Here is an 18,186-nt window from a genome sequence, read left to right as displayed (position 1 = left end):
TTCACAGAGAAGCGTGCAGTGATGGGCCATTTCCCACAGTAGAGCGTTAACTGTGCATTTATAAACTGCCAGTACCTTCTGCATGCCTGCAACAGCATCGTTCCCTGGGCAAGTTTAGTACCAGGACACAGACCCAGCTCCTGATGACCTCACTATGCAAGGTGGTCCCTGGACACAAATAAGGCCCAGAGCAGCATCTGTGGGGCAGGTCAGCCAAGGCCGGGCGGCTGCTCCAGGGGCCAGCAGGGCGTCAGGGCTCCCGGCGCTCCCTCCTGTCCAGGCTCCTGAACCCAGTGGCCTGGGGAAGAACATTGTTTTGACATTACAGGCGCTAGCACCTTCTGGACTGGTTTGGCTCCAGAGCGGGTCATGAGTCAGAAAAGCCGTTCTGTTCCAGTCACGATATGGTCACAGAACTCTGGTGTTTGTTTCCTCATCTGCAGAGAGGAACAACATCTAACTTCTCTTTCCTGACAGGAGACCTGTAAGGTCATGAGAATTCACCGAAACACCAAGCGACCTTCTGTAAGCAACAGGCCCCCAGCCCTCACCTTTCCGCTTGGTGGGAATCTCAATATGGATCCCGTGAAATCCGTTTCTTCTTTTATCTTTAGTGAAAATCTACAATGCTTTCATAGGATTCAAAGAGACCAGATGGGGTTAAAGTGTTAAAGTTGCAACTGGAATTCAGCCACGATCCCTCATGCAGAGGATGAAAGACAGAGGCCAACACCAAGTTCCTCACACAACTTCAATTTAAATTAAACTTCCTTTAATGAAATAAAAAACAAATGGTGCATTGCATAATATTTGTGGTCACAGTATAAAACAATACAATTAGTTCATATAACATTGGATATGGACAAAAATACACAAGACCCTTTCTTTGTCTACGTAAAATTCGGCAGATCCTTATGTGCCACGCTAAAAAAGAAAGTCAGTCAACTTTTTTCTCCTAGTGATCTGCACACAATATTCATCACTGAGAATTTGGTCAAACAGTGGAGAAGAACTTACCAGAATCCCAGGTCCCTTCTTCCTCTGTTGTCATCGGTGAAGCTAAAAAAAGTTTTCTGAAAGTAGCAAGTTGTGTAGTATTGCTTATTATTCCTGCCAAAAAGGCTCAGTCTTTGGCTCACAGATGTCAGTGACAAAATCATGGCTGCAGGCAGTCTGCAAAGCAAGAAGCAAGAGCCTCTGGGGAAAGAGACAAGGGTCTGGGCAGAAGGGGCCTCCTTTACCAGGATCTTAGGGAAAGCCAGGTGGATGGGAGGGGAAACACACAAATAAATACATTTCTAAATGAGGATTTAAATCCAGTTGGTGAGTCAGAGTTCCACCATCCCATGAAAAATCTTCAAAGCTGTTAAAAAGTCAGTTTGCATTTTTTCTTTTTTTTTTTAAAAAGTGAAAGTGTATGTAAACATTATAAAGTAAACAATTTAAAGTAATTTCGAGGCTTCTATCTGAACATAGCTTAGGCTCTTTCTGGGGGTATTTTTAGGATTAGGAAAAAACCCAAACTTTTTATCAAGTTTCTTTTTGTTAAGAAGTGCAATTTCATCTGTGTGAATCGTGGCTACGTCCTTCTTCCATTCACACCAGTGCTCCTGGCAGGACCCTCTTCCAGAGGAGCAATTGTGGGGAGCCCTGTTTGGTACAACAAGAGAGCATCTCTCACTTTTAAAAGGACACACATTCCAGGCAAGTTTTTGTCCCTGGAAGGAACGAGGTCCTTGGTACAACACCCTTGGGTTTCTCCCTGCTTCGTACCAGCCCCCAGGCGACTTTGGCCAGCCCAATGGACAGAGGTGGGGTTGGGGTCAATGCCTTAACAATTCCAGCCTTGAACTGTAACAGCAGTTTGAAAGGAAAAGGTACACTGTCTGAGCATACGTCACCTTTACCACTACTGAGAGTCTGATGTGACCCATCCCCGGTTCTACATCCCTGGCCTACCTGGTCACATCCAAGGCTAAGTACCCTTTCCTCCTACCAAGAAGGGCCTGTGCTACAACAGTCCTGAGTTTTCTTTTAGTAAGTGTGATACTGCAAGGGCTCAGAGGACACTGGCTGTTACTGACACAACACCTGTTCATACATGTTCTCTCTTTCATGCCCATTTGTACAGTCACCTGTGACCCGCCTCCTCTGAAATAGCAGTTAGGAAACGACATGTAGAAAATACCCAAATCTAGTGCTATCAAGGCCTCCTCCTCTTCCTCCAGTCACTCATGCTCTGGTGGGATATACTGCAGCCGGTCTTCCCGCCACGACCCCAGGCCTGGGATTCATCTGTGCTGCTACCATGAGTGCAGAATCTAGAATTTCTATCACATGAGTAGTCACCTCAGTGAGTAGAACAAAAAGGGGAAACTTGGTGGAAATCTGCCTCCTGGGGGCGACTCAGTGACAAATGCAGAAGGAACATGGGCAGCAGAGTGAGGGAAGCGGAGGGGAGGATGGTGAGCCAGGAGGAGTACAGCTCATCCGGCCCATTGTGACAAAGAGCCGCACATGAATGGCCATCATTTTGTATTACTTTATTGCTCAAAACAAACGAATCTTTTTTCCCCTTTGGAAGACAGAGCAGTGTTAGGTCCTTCAGAGCCAGGATAAAAGCACAGAGGATTGCAATGGAGGGCATGAGTCACCAGCGAGCCTCAGAAAACCCCACTGCGATGCTTCCGAAAGGCCAGTGCCGTGCAGGGGGCGAGACCCTCCAGGGAGCGGAAGATCCGGGTTGGTCCACTGTCCTACTCCCGGGATGTGCCACTGGGCAAGACCTACTGCTCTTGGATCTGCTTTGTAGGCTCTTCACTTGGCAATAAACCACTGGGTTTCCTTTGCATTCCTAACAGGAAAGCAAACACACCACAAAGTATACCCTTTCTCACTCACCCCCTGCCTGGGAGCTCAGAAAGACTTGAAGGACTGAAAAGGTCAGAGAAAATGTGTGGTTCTTCCAGGCAATTTCTGATTCCGTGAAATCAGTCAGTCTTGCAAGCAGCAATTCGCCTTCATGGTAAGGAGCTCAAGCAGTCCGTGAAGGACGTGGGTTATCTGTGGGTCCCCATGGCAGTCCCTTGGTGGTCAAGACCCTTGCCTCCTGCAAAGGGCAGGAGAGGGGAATGGAGGTGGCTTCTTCCGTCTGACACCCCCCTGGCACCACTGACCCTCCTGGCATGAGCTGCAGAAATCTAACACTGAGGATCCCTCATCTGCTCTCCCTGGGGCCCTCTGAGGCACAGCGGCCTCAGAACCTTTGGAGTGAGTGTCTGTTCCTTTCCTTGTCCCCAACCTCCTCTTCCTTGCAGGCCTTCTTACTGCCCTGGACAGAGGTGACTGTGTATTTTTCTTCATACTCATTCTTAAGGCTAAGGTGGCAAGATAAGGTGCTCGGTGGAGAGCCAAACTCTAGACTCCAGGGCCGCCATTTCAGCACTCTTACATAAAGCAAATGCAAAGAAATGGAAAGGGGGCAGAGAAGCAAGAAACAAAGCAATGATCTGGGCTCCATAAGAACTTAACTACTGCCAAGTTTAGATTTCAAATGTAGTCTAAACCCCTGAAAATAGGGGGTGGGGTAGGGTAGTAAAAAGCCACAAGTTAGCCTTTGGCACAGGTCCGTGTTGTCGCTAAGCCAGGGTAGAGGGTCATGCCTCCAACACAGAAGCCGAGCCGGCTCTCAAGCGGGCGGTTCCGTCCTCGCCTGAGACAAAGAACTCTGAATGCCATTGCCCCTTCCTCACCGCAACCCCTCGAAATGAAAGAGAGACACACACGCGTGTCGGAGAGCTATAAACCAGGAGAAAAAAATTAGACAAAGGTTAACCATGAAAAAGCCGCAGTTGGAAAAACACACGCTCGATTGTTCTATCAGAAAGTGCCGTGGGAGGAAGGGCTGTGTGCTGGTAAACGTGTCCGCGCTCGGAACTTGACATGCAGAGAAGAGAGAGCGCCAAATCCCACCTGAGATTAGAGAGGACTGGTTTTTAGTGTGACGCACTTCACGTTAAAATATCACTGTCCTCTTCTTGCCCAAATTGCTCCTAGACCGTCCCTTTGTCGTTGCTTTCCCTGGGCCCCAACCTAGTCCATCTCCATGGACATGAGCCGGCGGCGCTCGCGCCTCGTCTCCTGGACCTCCTTCTTACAACACCAGTGGGAGCTGCAGTACCCGATGAGGCAGGACAGGAGCCCGATGACAGTGGACAGGCCGACGCCGATCAGCAGCGGGTACTTGAAGGCATTCAGCACTGAGGGGGAGAGATCAAAGGGAAGCCGCATGAGCCATGGGAGGGAAGACCCGCCTCCCCTCCCCACCAGAGCAGGGTCGGCCGAGGGACTGGATCCCATTTGTCCTGCATCCAGCACCCTGCACAGCCCCAGAGACAGGAGCACTCAGCCGTATCTGTCCAAAAATATGAGCAAATATATCCCCACCCAGTTCTTGGGGAAGAGGAAACAAAAAAAGATTTCATTCGATGTCTCTGAATGTCAATTTGCTTTTTAGGGTTTTGGCAGGAGATTGATTTTTAAAAGTCAGTATAAGGGCACCACACATTCAGCAGCAGATGCATCCTTAAAAAAACTGTGCATAAATCAATTCTATGCATCAAATAGCTGAAGTGTACTAGGGGAGCTATTTTAAGTAACACTATAGTAAATTATCTAGCAAAGTGAATAATCACTCCCTCACTTGTTTGGTAAATCTGCGTTTTCATACGGAGTTACTTTAAGCAAGGAATTTCTAAGATGCAAAAATGGTATAAATGGCTAAGTGTCAGGAATGCACAAACACTGTTTGGATCCCACACCCCTCAATTCCATGTTCCTGGCCCCATGAGTACCAACACTCCTTGGGGGGACGCTGGCACCCTGGTAGGTGCCTGACATTTAATATGGCTTAATTTTCACAACAGCGCTGGGAGAGATTATTATCCCATTTTGCAGGACAGGAAACGAAGGATCAGAAAGGCTGTCAGCTGTGGAAGAGCTGAGGTTGCAATTCCAGTCTACCCCAACCTGACATGTCACGAGGGAAAGACACTCAAAGGCTCCCGCTACTGCTCAGAGCTGGACTGTAATTCTCTCCACGGAGTTTTTGCAACTAACGTTTACTCTGAAGCTTTTTTGCAGAGAAGACATGTTTCTCGTTAACCAAAGAACAAGTGCCCTCACTCTGGATGCTCAGGGAACAGGGGTGAAAAGGGGGCCATCTGACCACATAGTTAGGTAGACCACAGTGGTCAGTGTGGGCCAACGAGGCCGGGAGCTCCCCCTTCCATCTTGGGGTTCTGTGAAGAACCCTTCTCCATGGTAGTGACACCAGGAGGAGCCTCCCTTTTCCAAAATGAAAACCTATAATAGGAGGGCAGGAGGCGCAGGGCCCCACCCACAGCCTCGCCTGCAGACCTAAGCTCACACTCCACACTGCTCTCTGCCTCTGCCTGGCAGACCCATGCCAACCCCGGAACACAGTAAAGCAGCTTTGTATAGAATTTACAGAAGAGACAAGGCATCAAAAATCTTTCCAGTGGGTCTTAAAACTAATTTCCCAAAGGTGCCTCCAGCACATGATACCAAAGCTGAGAAATGACAAGGGTGATTTGTGCTCCTTTTGGGTACAAGCTCTGGCCAGGTCTAGAGAGAAAGCAGGCACATTGTGGCACATTCCTCAAATGGTGGAAACCTGGATTCTGTTAGCCACGGCAGAGCACAGAGAGAAGACATTCCCCAAACACTGAGAATTATTTGCGTGTCATTCTCACCATCCATCTTCACAGTTATAAAGATGGGTTTGGAGTGGATCTCTGCCTCCTTCTGCCAGGAACCTGTTGGTGACTTCACCCACGGAGTCACGGAGCAGTAGTAGTTGCCAAAGTCCTGGTCCTCGGAGCCGTGCACCTGCAGCAAGAATTCCAGCACGCTCACGCGCTCCAGGCTGAGGTCGCTCTTCCAGTCCCTCCGGGCCGTGTTCACAATCCCCTTCCGATCCAGGGAAGACAGGAGGACAGGAGCCTTGTCGAGGCCAAAGGAGTGTACCGCAAACCAGGACACATCAAAGGCCATGTCATCTATGGTCACCAAGCCAAAATGCTGGGGTCAGTGCAATGGGCAGAAATACCACGCACAGCTAAGATGTGTGTAACCTGACTACGGGCCAGCACTGCTCCACACACCCCAGGTCTCACTGAATCCTCACAACAGCCCTGTGATAAAGGGACTGTCACACTCCCTACTCTATGGCAGGACGAAATACCTTGTTCAAGGTCACACAGCCAGGTGGTAGCAGAGCATGCGGCTTAACCCAGGGAGTCTAGCTCCAGAGTTCAACATCTTAACCACACCCCTGCCACCACCCAACCTAAGGAGCCTAGGAAGAAACGTCAGACCCCAACACTGTCTCCTACAGAGAACACGAGACAAAAAGCTGGGACGTGGTGACCTCGCATGCCCTCCCTCTCAAAGAACGCAGGGTCCTTTGACATTTCAGGTAGAAGAACCCGAGACTGGAAGGGCACTAAAGTCGTAAGGAAAAAAATGTACACAGAGTGAATTGTACACAATTTAGAATTGTAAACAGTTTAGATCTTATTGTTCGCTGCGTTTTTTTCTCCCCTGCAGAAGTGCTTACGTTCAAAACAAGAGGAAAAAAATGTCAAGCTGAGAAAATTGAACAGTTTAACAGTCCCAGAGAGTCATGGTGCTAAATCGTAAAGTACTGTGCAAAATTAAGGTTCTAACAGCCTCAAATAAATTAATACGGGCAGAAGAGAAAGATGACTTTGGCACAAGTGGCACAATTCTCATAGAATGTGGAAACAGAGCCCACATCATAAGCCCTTGACTTCTTCCTTGACTGTTACCAACCGAGAGCAGCTGTGTCAGGTCTGAGATCCACCCAGCAGGAGAGAAGGGACCGGAGACCACAGACACTGTTTTATCTTAAATTCACTTGACAAGGCTTTCTGGATAAATGTTAACACAATTTCTGTTAAACAAAAAGGAACTAATTCATTCAGCAAAAATACACTAATAACCTCTGAAAGCACATTATTAGGCAAATAAATTATATTCAGATGCTTATATATTAAAAAAGAATGTAAGCAAAACTAAAAGCAAGAATTTCTACAGAATCATCCAAATGATAATTCTTTTTCAACTCACGTTAAGGGCCACAGGCAAATCTCAACTCTACCTACAGGATGACAGCTCTCTACTCTGATGCTCAAAATATCTTCTTTTTCTCCCCATCAACCCACTGTGGCACTTGAGCATAAAATTTGATTATTCCCAGCACGTAGGTCACCACTCGCCAAGACTAACCCCCGGTGGGCCGAGGGAGCACCGTAGCTATCCTCACACCCTCAGGGGCTGCCACAGTGGGCCGGAGCACACTCATGTATTCAGTGACAATTCCAGCTCAGTGCTATTGTCATCTGCAGGTGCTGGGTGGTGATTGAAGGAAGAAAGTCAAAACTGTGCCCCGTTACTTGTGCCCAGACTCTAACGCCAGTCGCGCCATGCCTTCTGGCTTGGTGGCCAGGCTGCAGGGCCAGGCTACCCGAGCTGGAATCCCTGCACCAGCACTTGTTAGCCATGTGACCTGGGTGAGTCACTAAGTTCGTGGTGACTTCGTTTCCTCATCTGTAAAAGGAAATTACAATAGCACCCCTGGGTAAATAAGTTATCTTTATATAAAACGCTTAGAACAGCACTTGGAATGCAGTACGTGCTCAATAAAAGTTGGCTGCCACGAACCTTCTTATCTCCACAGTTCAACATACATGTGCTCTACAAACAGCAGCTGCGAGCAGGAAGGGCATTACTGCCTGCAGCAGAGGCTCTTGGTGCCCTGCCCAGACCTGCTGGCGCGCTGGGCCCCCAGCTGCTGCAGGTGTTGGCTGCTAAAGCTCTCACACCTGTACCCTCCTCCAGAGCTGGCCTGAACTGACAGAAGCCACCTCCTGGAAAGGCCTCCTAGAACTTAAGAAACACCCTCACTCCCCAGCCATTTAGCCTGTGGACAATGACTGACTAAAGGGGAGGTGTAAAAGCCTAGTCCCTTACCTCAAGGAGGCCACACTCTGTGGTACAACCCACGCTCCAGAGCTCCCCATGGGGAGTTTGAATTGTTTTGAATTCACATTTCTGCATGGCTTCTTTCTATCTCGATTCCCTCATAGTTTTCTCCTGAGAGCACATCCTCAATTAATTACTCGCACACTCGTCTCAGGCTTTGCTTCTAGGGAACCGGACCTAAGACACCACTTCTGAAGGGTCATGGTCTGCCCCATCCCTCCTCCTACAGGAGGGCCTTGGCACTCAGCCCACTCAGGCAACATGGCCTTTCCAAAAGAGAATTCCTCCAGAGCCCATAGGATGCGTGAGGAAAAACTAAATTACAGCTTGTGTTTAATTATTCAGAATCTTCCACCCACACAGTCCAAGAGTGCAAAGTTCTGGGAAACTGTGATCTGCAAGATAACAGCTACCTATAGCTTTTGCAATTACGCTGGAGGAAAAGACTTTTATATTAAGGGCACAACTGGTGACCCATTAATTTACTGAGAAAGAGCATTTAAATGATTTATTTTTGTACATATCCATAAATGAGCTTTAAGGGTAAAAATGGCATTGCACTACTTCAACTTTTGGAAAGGCTTTCTCTCCCCTTTCCCTGCCAAATCTCTTCTACCATTACCTTCATTTTCCCTTCTGAAGCCTACTTTGTGACCTCCGTCCTCTGCGCCTCAGGCATGGTCACCGCGGCTCATTCAAGAGCTGGGTTCCTTCCTCCTCACCCTGTGAACAGAGCTAACCACTTTGTTGGTTTGGGTGCATTTCTTTTCCTTTTCTTACATCTTCCACAAACTGTTCTCCTTTTTCCTACCTCTACAGTTCAACCACGTTCAGGTTCCCTAAGAGAGTCAATTTTGGAAGCGATCAACTAATCCAGGGGTCAGCAAACGATAGCCTGTAGGCCAAAGCAGCTCACCTTCTGTATTTGTAAATAGTTTCCCTGGAGCACAGCTGTGCCCACTTGTTTACATGATTCTCTTCGGCTGCTTTCGCACCGCAACAGCGGAGGAGGGCAGTGGCTGCAGAGACCATCTGGCCCACAGAGCCAAAAATACTTCCTACCTGGTTCCTTTACAGAAAATACTTGCCAACCTGGACTGGTCAGCACCTGAACCTTCAACTGGAGGTCCTGCGGGAGCCAGACCTCCGGCGGCAGCCATCCAGGCCTCTGCTCCTCCAGCCAGCTCTGCCCAGTGCCCTGCTCATGGTGTTCACACTCGTTTCACTACGGGACACCCTCACTCTGCTTATAACCTGCCCTTTAACATGGAATAGAAACCTGCTTCCAGTTTCTGCCCAAGGCCACACGGCCGGTGGTCTCCGCACAGAACTTTGTAAACCCTGTACAATCATTTGGCCTTTTCAAGGTGCAAAACTGTCCTGTGAGAGGCCGTGGCTCTGCTTGCGTTGGGGTGAGCGGTACAAACATGGCTGAGGTCAAAATCTGCAGAGAGAAGGGCAGCACCCAGACGGAGTCAGATTCTCCATGGGCTCTTTAGGAGAAGGTAGACATCGGTACAGTCCTGCTTAGCAACGGAGACACCTAAGTGCATTTAATGTTCTTTCAAACTGTGAGGGTCTAAGAGCGAGAGGGGGACATCAACTGGTCACTAAGGGTGCCCAGCAGCAAAGGTGTAAGACTGATGGCGTCTATCGGCAATGCTAAAATTTTCTGCAAAGAAAAAGTTTACAAAGATTTCCTAAGAATTTACACTACAATAACACCCCCTGATCACTTGCTACTCATTTGCTCTGTATTTCTTCAAAGCGTTCATCGCTATGTGCGATTATACTATATGGTGATCTCCTTCTTGTCTGTCTCCCTAACCAGCTTGCAAGCTCCATGAGGACAGACGTGGAGCATTTCATTCACTCCTCTATTCTCAGCATCTAGAAGAGCACCTGTACATGGAAGAAGCTCAATAAATATCTGAATGAATAAACGAAAGACAAAAAGTGAATGAGCTGGATCTGCCAGTGGGTTTTAAACCTGCTTGAATCAGCCCGAAGTGGCCCACTGATCACCTTGACAACTCAGATTCAAATGTCTGGATGTGTTTCCAAATTATCTAACAGATAGATGCACCCATCAACAAGCATTTAATAAACACCTACTGAGTACAAAATACTAAGTTAGGTAGTTTGGGAATAAACAGACAATCCAATGCCTGACCTCCACATCCGTGTAACATAGCGGGGCTAATATAAGAAACATTTACAGAAAGCAACACGGGGAAGGAGAAAGATGGAGAGAAGTACCTGGATCCAGTGCTGCTCCTTCAACAGTGATGATACAAAACAGTTTGATCAGATCTCCCCGGATGACCGATGGTGTGTCCGAATGCACAGAGGCATTAAATATAGGACCTGGAAGAAAGTCATGCCACCTCGTTATTCTCTTTCATACCTTGTTTAAATTCCATTTTGGTGCTCTAATGGGCATTTAAACATGCTCCTTGGAACAAGGCTGGAAACTCACAAAATAGAAGGTGCTCTAAGGCTGCTTTTCTTCTATTCAGAGACATGTGCTATAGGCACATCCAAATAAGCCTCATCTCAAGATTACAACCCAAATAGAACTCTTCCTAAAGAAGTACTTTCGCTTCTGGCTTTTTCTTTACCTCTTCTCTGATGACCACCACAGTCTCATCTGAAGGCCACCCCCATTTCCCACCCTGGTACAGCCTGGGTTGTTTCTGGTTCCGCATGGTTCACTTCCAGGCCAGTGGAGCTTGGAGATGAGAGGGATCAGGACGGAATCAGGGACCACTTTTGGTCCAATGGAGTGAGGGGCCTCACTGCAGGGGGCTGGGGACAGGGGCCCTGCTGTGAAAAGGTTGAAATCCAGTCAGGAGACAGACATGCCAGCAATGACAACATTTCTATAAAGCATGGTGAGAGCACTGAAGACATGGTTCCAATTTGCCAGGGGAAACTGAGGCAGCATGGATGTTCCTTTAAAAAAACTACCTGGAGTGGCGTTGTCTTGCACACTTTCCTGACAACACTCCCTTGATATCCAATCTACTTTTATAAAAGACCCCTTTCCTTCTTCCAAAGGCCAGAAGATGTTTCTACCCAAACCACGCTAACTCCTCACAGTACCATGTACTCACTGCAAGGCAGAGGTGCTCCCTGTAAGTTCTTGAGACGTAAGATAATAAGCTTACATATGAGCAACAAAATATGAAGTATAAAGACTGAACACATAACGAGAATTTAGTGCTAGAATTTAATAACATTTACCATAGAGTCAGTCAGCTGGATGCCTTTGACTGTAGGCATAATTATTATTGCGCTATTTGAATACTAGGCATAAATAAGTAACTTATTTTTTTTAAGAAGTATGTCTTTCATGGAAGGAATCTGTGGCTCCTACCCACTCCTTAGGCAGCGAGAGGGGCTAAAGGCTGCGTTCTTTTCTTTATTTTAACCTCTTTATGGCTCAATTTTAGGTGAGAGGATTACATAGCTTTTATGTCAATCTGATCATAAGAGCCCAATATTTACCTTATCCCAACTCCTAACATCCAGGAACAGGCAAACCTAAGGAAGTTTCCAGAATACCAATGCTATGGGATTTCCCTCAGGTTTCCTGAGAAGAAAAGAGAGACAGCCCTGCCACTGATTCTGAAACTCAGAAGCGAAGAATACAGGTGTTACTACCTTCTTAATCGGATTATCAGAAAGGAAAAAAAGTAGGGGTTTTTTTAACCTCCAAAAGAAATGACTGTGAGAAAGAGAGTAAAAGCTCATGCAAACCAATGAGGCAAAAAGTTGAAAAGGCTGTGTTTTCATTTCAACATGAGTAGTAAGGCGAATTCATCAAATTGCTTTCCTAACCCCAGGACATGAGTAATCTGAGTTTAGCTAGGAGAAAAGCTGAAGTGGGTAGACATGGAAACATAGGAGGTCAGGCAGCCCCCGGTGGGTTCTGCTGAGAGTTCAGACTAGCCCGAGAGCAGCAGAAGGGTAGTTAACTCTAGGGGACAGAGAGCATAACAGAATGGCAGGCCCAGGACAGCAAGGATGAAAGCAAAGAGGACAAGGAAACCGGCTATTTCGGGGCATTGCTTCCTTCAATTAACTCAGCTCTCAGCCACAGTTCCCTCAGGTCCTCTCCACCTGGATCTGCTCTGCTCACGGCAGCAAGGTGGGAAAGGATTAAGCCAGTTGCTCTGAGTTGGCTCGGTGCTACTGACTGGGGGGACTTCATGCCCCATCCGACCATCTGTGAGTACTGGTTAGCAGAAACCATGGTAAGCAATGGGGATCCCATTTGTTTTCTCCAGCTGGAAATTTCACAGTAAGAAACAGAGCTACACTATGGGGCTTTCTTAAGTATCCAGGCCCCTTCTAAGGGAACACAAAATGATAAAACATAAAGAAATCCTCGAAATTCTCATAGGGGATTTAGGTTTCTATTTACTTAATTTGAAACAGCAAAGACAGACTTACCTAATTTGGACAAATTTCACTTTCTTTTCTTTATATTTGCAAAGAAAATCCAAAACACCTTCTAGGTCACAAGTTAACAGTTCTCATTTCCCCTAGTGGCTATGGCTGTGGGAACAACACAGCATTTGTGCTACAGCTCACCATGCAGACAAAGACAGGGGAAAAGGCCTTCATTGTGAACTATTCACAGAAGTGGATTTCCTTCTAATGAAATCAACAACTCAATGTTAATGTGGGTCATTATCCCTGGCTTAGAAATATTTTTATTATGGTCAATTTCTGTGGTAATGCTGTTTTTGTGAGGGAATTTGTCTGGTTAACTTCATAGATGACAGACTACTACACGGAGAATTTAATAGAATAACCAGAGTCACTAGATGTCCTCCAATTCCAGTCTGCAGAGAGCACGTGGACCACTTAGCTTTTAAATGCAAACATTGATGCAAACCACATTCCAACTCCAGCTCCTAAAAAAGGGCTGTTAACAGCAGTATTTTTGTGAAAGCAAAAAATCACAGACCATCTGCATGTCCATCAATAGGGTAATGGTTCAGCAAATTCTAGTACGTGCAGTCATTAAAGTTGGTATTTATCTAGAATTTGTTATAATGCGGAAAATGCTTATCTTTCAATGTTAAAGTGGGTGGAAGCGGGTCATATAGTTGTATATACATCCTGACCTCAAAGTCATGAAGAAAACATTCAAGGGAAAAATTCTAGGGGGGCTGGCCCCGTGACCGAGTGGTTAAGTTCGCGCGCTCCGCTGCACGCGGCCCAGTGTTTCGTTGGTTCGAATCCTGGGCGCGGACATGGCACTGCTCATCAGACCACGCTGAGGCAGCGTCCCACATGCCACAACTGGAAGGACCCACAACGAAGAATACACAACTATGTACCGGGGGGCTTTGGGGAGAAAAAGGAAAAAATAAAATCTTAAAAAAAAAAAAAAGAAAAATTCTAGGAAGACAAACACCACAAATTAACAGTCTCTGGTAGGATTTTGGGTGATTTGCTTCTCTTCATTCTACTTTATTCTATTTTCAAATTTGTTAGGGAGAAAAACTTTATTATTCTTCTTTTAAAAGGCTAAAACCTTTCACCATCACATTTAAACCATATTTTCCCCCCGACACTTTAAGTCAGTAAAATTCATGACTGAGGAGGGCCCCTTGGGCAACACAGTCCTCAAACCGAGAGGCAAGTGCCTTGAAAGCAGGGGACAGAAAGGTGGACACCAGGAAGGGCCTCTTTGTTATATGTGTCTGTGTGCTGCTGATTTTTAGGAAGTCAAGGCTCTTCAGTTTCAAGTCAATATTTGGTAGGAGCTATTTAGGGCTACAGCATTATGCTGGGTGCTGAATTTGATGGAAGCTTCTCTTAATTAAACTATAAACTGGCCATGACAGCTCCATGGATTAAATAAATAAAAACCTCACGCAGTCTATTCAACCTGGAAGCTACAGTGATTTTATCTGTTGTGCTGAGATATAAAGAACCGAGAAACAGATTCAACATCCATTCCTTACCCAGAAACACATACAAAAGATTTTATAGCTCCCCTGTCTTCCTTATAACAGTTTTAAAGAAACTATAATAAAAAACAAATGTAAAACAAGATGGAATCAACTCTAACAGACAGCAAAACAGATACACAAATAAAGGGCAAAAACCACATAATCATCCCATTTCAACAAACACAGTAAAAGCATCTGACAACACCCAACATGTCTTCATGTTAAAAACTTTCAATAAACTAGGAAGGCAGGGAAACTTCCTCAACTCAATAAAGGGCATCTATAAAAACCTACAGCTACCATGATACTTAATGGTGAAAGAATGAACACTTTTCCCCTAAGAACCAAGACAAGGATGCCCATTTGTGCTACTTCTATTCAACATTGTACTGGAGGTTCGAGCCAGGGCAATTAGGCAAGAAGAAGAAACAGAAGGTATTCATTCTAGAAAGGAAGAAGTAAAACTATCTTTATTTGCAGACGATATGATCTTGTATTTTAAAAATCCTAAGGAATCAACAAAATAATTGTTAGAACAAATAAACAAATTCATCAAAGTTGTAGGATACAAGATCAATATAAAAGTCAGTTATGTTTCTATACACTTGCAATAAACAAACTGAAAAGGAAATTAAGAAAGCAATTCCACTCATAATAGGATCAAAAAGAATAAAATACTTAGAATAAATTTAATGAAAGAAGTTCATTAAAGATTTGTAGGCTGAAAACTTTAAAACATCACTGACAGAAATTAAAGATGACCCAAATACATCCCACGTTCACGGACTGAAAGATGATATTGTTAAATGGGAATACTCTCCAAATTGATCTACAGATTCGACACAAACCCTATAAGTCCCAGCTGTCTTTTTGAGCAAAACTTAATGGGTTGATCCTAAAATTCATATGGAAATACAAGGGACCCAGGATAGCCAAAACAATCTTGAAAAAGAACAAAGTTGGAAGACTCACACTTCTTGATTTCAAAACTTACTACAAAACTACAGTAATCAAACAACGTGGTACTGGTATAGGAATAGACATATGGACGAATGGAATAGAACTGAGAGTCCAGAATTTATGGTTAAATTATTTTTGACAAGCGTGCCAAGTCAAGTCAGGGAAAGAACAGACTTTTCAATAAACAGTGTTAGGACAGCTGGGTATTCACATGCAAAAGAATAAAAGTGAATTCCTTCCTCATACCACACGCAAAAATTAACTCAAAATGGATCACAGCCCTAAATATAAGAGCTAAAACCATAAAAATCTTAGAAGAAAACATAGGCATAAATCTTCATAACTTTGAATTAGCAATGGTTTCTTAGATATGACACCAAGAACATAAGAAACAAACAAAATAGGTAAATTAAAATCATAATTATGAAAACTAAAAACTTGGGTGCTTCAAGGCTCACCATTAAGAAAGTGAAAAGACTACAGAGTAGGAGAAGATATTTTCAAATCATATATCTGTTAAGGAACTTGTAGCCAGAGTCTACGAAAAACTCTACTAGTCAACAAGATCCCTCCATATTATAGCACTTATCAGTACTTTATTCCTTTTTATGGCAGAATAATATTCCATTGTACAAGACATACCACATTTTGTTTATCCATTCATCCACTGATTGACAAACAGGTGAGTTTTATGATAGAGTAATTGTATCTCAATAAAACTATTACTGAAAAACAGATACACAATAAAAGAGGCCTGTGATTTCTCTGCTCTTTCCAAATTTAAGGGTTTGTATCAATATTTACTCTTTATTAATCTAAAGGTTAAGAGATTAAAAGAAGTCAGAAGACTATTTGACTCTACATTATAATACAAGATAACATCAACAGAAAACAAACTTTATTACAGTCTAGTTTACCTTTAACATAAATGGTAATAATTTAATTCAACAAATATCTTGCATTCATTGCAGTGACTCAATTAATACCTGAATTTTTATAGGTGAGTATGAATTTACACATTCAGAAATTTCTAATTGGAACCCAGGGAAGTCTTAGGGAAAAACTTTCAGTCTTAAACTCATAAATGATGATCCTTCACCTTCATATTCTAAGTAAGACCAGGGATCAAAAACTTTTATATCATCCACCTGCTGAAACACATACACAGACAAGTTTGTCAGAGGCGCTTAATGAATTATGCAGATGAATAAGGAATATTTCTATTTGAGAATATGTATCTATGCCATTAAAAAAAGTGGACCTTTCCACTTTATAGCATAAAAATATTTCACTTACCAAAGATAAAATCAATTCAAAATAGAGATAAAAATGCCCTTGTTTTAATTAACCTACCCATAGATGAACACCATTAATAAGTATTCTTAACAAACCAGGTTGACAGACATATTCATCAACACCAGCGCAGCTCTGGCAACTTGACTAATTGATAGGAAATCCAAAAAGAAAGGTGAGGCCTTAAGACTGGGACACTCAGCCTCTATATGGAAATACGCTTGGATAAGTTGGGCCAAAAATGCTGCCCACAACCTTCAGTCCTAGGGACCTCTAAGAGGGAAAGCCACAGGCCTGGATAAGACTGGGGTCTTTGCTCTGAGTCTTCCACTTTCAGCAACTCATTTAAACCCTCTGGAGGCTCGGTTCTCTCCTCTCTTTATTTATATTCTGCCACGTTCTCTAAAGGATTTGAAATAGCTGAGATTCGGTTTATCCATTAAAAAAAAAGAGGGTCGAAATGATTGATGGTACAATGTGCACACAAAAATTTGTACACAAATGTTCACAGCAGCATTATCCATAATAGCCAAGAAGTGGAAACACCAATGGCTATTAGCTGATGAATGAGTAAAGAAAATGTGGTATATCCACACAATGGAATATTATTCAGTCCTAAAAATGAATAAAGTACGGATACATGCTACAACACGGATGGGCCCTGAAAACATTATGTTAAAGTGAGAGAAGGCAGACTCAGAGCCCACATACTACACTCCATTAATGTGAAATGTCCCACACAGGCAAGTTTATACAGACAGAAAGTAGATTAGTGTTTGCTGGGGGATAAGAGGTTGGGGAGTGGGAACTGAAAGGTGTCAGCTAAGGGGTGTGGGATTTCTTTGAGGTGTAATGAAAATGTTCTACAATTAATTGTGATGGTTGCACCACCTCTGTGAATATACTGAAAGCCACTGAATTATACACTTTAAATGGGTGAACGGTATGGCATGTGAATTATATCTTAATAAAGTTGTTTAAAAAAAATGTTGTCATTGGATCAAAACCCTATAGCGTCTCTTCTAGTTCAATCTATGATTCAACAGGGGCCCTGCTCACCTGAGGTTTGGAAGTCTATCTCAATAGGATTGGAGAGACTAGTTGCTGCTTCCCGCCACAGGCTGCCTCTGACAGGAGACCAGGCTGTCACCACGCAGCGGTACAGCCCTGCGTCCGAGACCTGAGTCTGGTACATTCGATAGCGAAATTCATCCTCCTGCACTTTCTCTAACACAACACCATCCACCCGTGATGCATCTGTCCAATTCTCCAGTTTCACCACAGAATCCTGGTCCAGGGAGATGATATACTTGGTTTCATTGGGACTGGAGAGGTCCCCAACAGGCTTCTCAGCGGTGATGAGAACAGAGTAGCGTGGCGACTTGATATTCTTGGAAGACACTTTGCAAGTCATCTCAAATGTATTTCCTGCAGCAAAGAAAGGCTTTGGCTGCCTCGCCTTCACCACAAGCACAGAATCTGGAATGAAGTACCAGAAAGAAGTGATTTCCAACAGGATTAGTTAAAATGAATATGCATCTGAAAGCACAATGTCAAGGAAATAGGAATTTGCAAATTGCCACACAAAACACAATAGCATTTAAGAAAATCTAGAAACAGAGAGAGAAAATCAGGCGTATCTGTAAGCAGGCTGAAAACCACCACACTGGCTGAGACAGAGCAGTCGGAAGTGATTTCACGGGGGTGAGGGAAGAGGGAATTGATGGTTGAGAATTTGGGAAACTACTGGTGCCTCCAAGGATGTGAGGGAGAGTTCTCTCTTAGCGAACTGGGGAAGACATGGCTCTAGCCGATGCCATTTGCCTCTCCTCCTTTGAGGTTCTGCTGGGTACAAGGAAAGCACCCTTAGCTT

The 18,186-nt window shown here is 44.5% G+C and overlaps 1 protein-coding gene across 1 annotated transcript in view; it reads right to left on the bottom strand.

Moving 5' to 3' along the window:
- Positions 1-755: 755 nt before the first annotated feature.
- The window catches only part of PTGFRN (prostaglandin F2 receptor inhibitor), a 73,148-nt gene continuing 55,717 nt past the window's right edge, over positions 756-18,186 (bottom strand). The window contains exons 6-9 of the mRNA XM_044748900.2: positions 17,373-17,792; positions 10,348-10,455; positions 5,775-6,080; positions 756-4,259 (exon numbers count right to left, since the gene is read on the bottom strand). Coding sequence (XP_044604835.2) covers positions 4,093-4,259; positions 5,775-6,080; positions 10,348-10,455; positions 17,373-17,792 — 1,001 coding nt within the window. The 3' untranslated portion in view covers positions 756-4,092. The remainder of the gene's footprint in view (positions 4,260-5,774; positions 6,081-10,347; positions 10,456-17,372; positions 17,793-18,186) is intronic.

Source organism: Equus asinus, chromosome 16, assembly GCF_041296235.1.
Source record: "Equus asinus isolate D_3611 breed Donkey chromosome 16, EquAss-T2T_v2, whole genome shotgun sequence".
Taxonomy (NCBI): domain Eukaryota; kingdom Metazoa; phylum Chordata; class Mammalia; order Perissodactyla; family Equidae; genus Equus; species Equus asinus.
The sequence above is the reverse complement of the archived record's forward strand: the minus strand, read 5'-3'. Positions and strand labels throughout refer to the sequence as shown.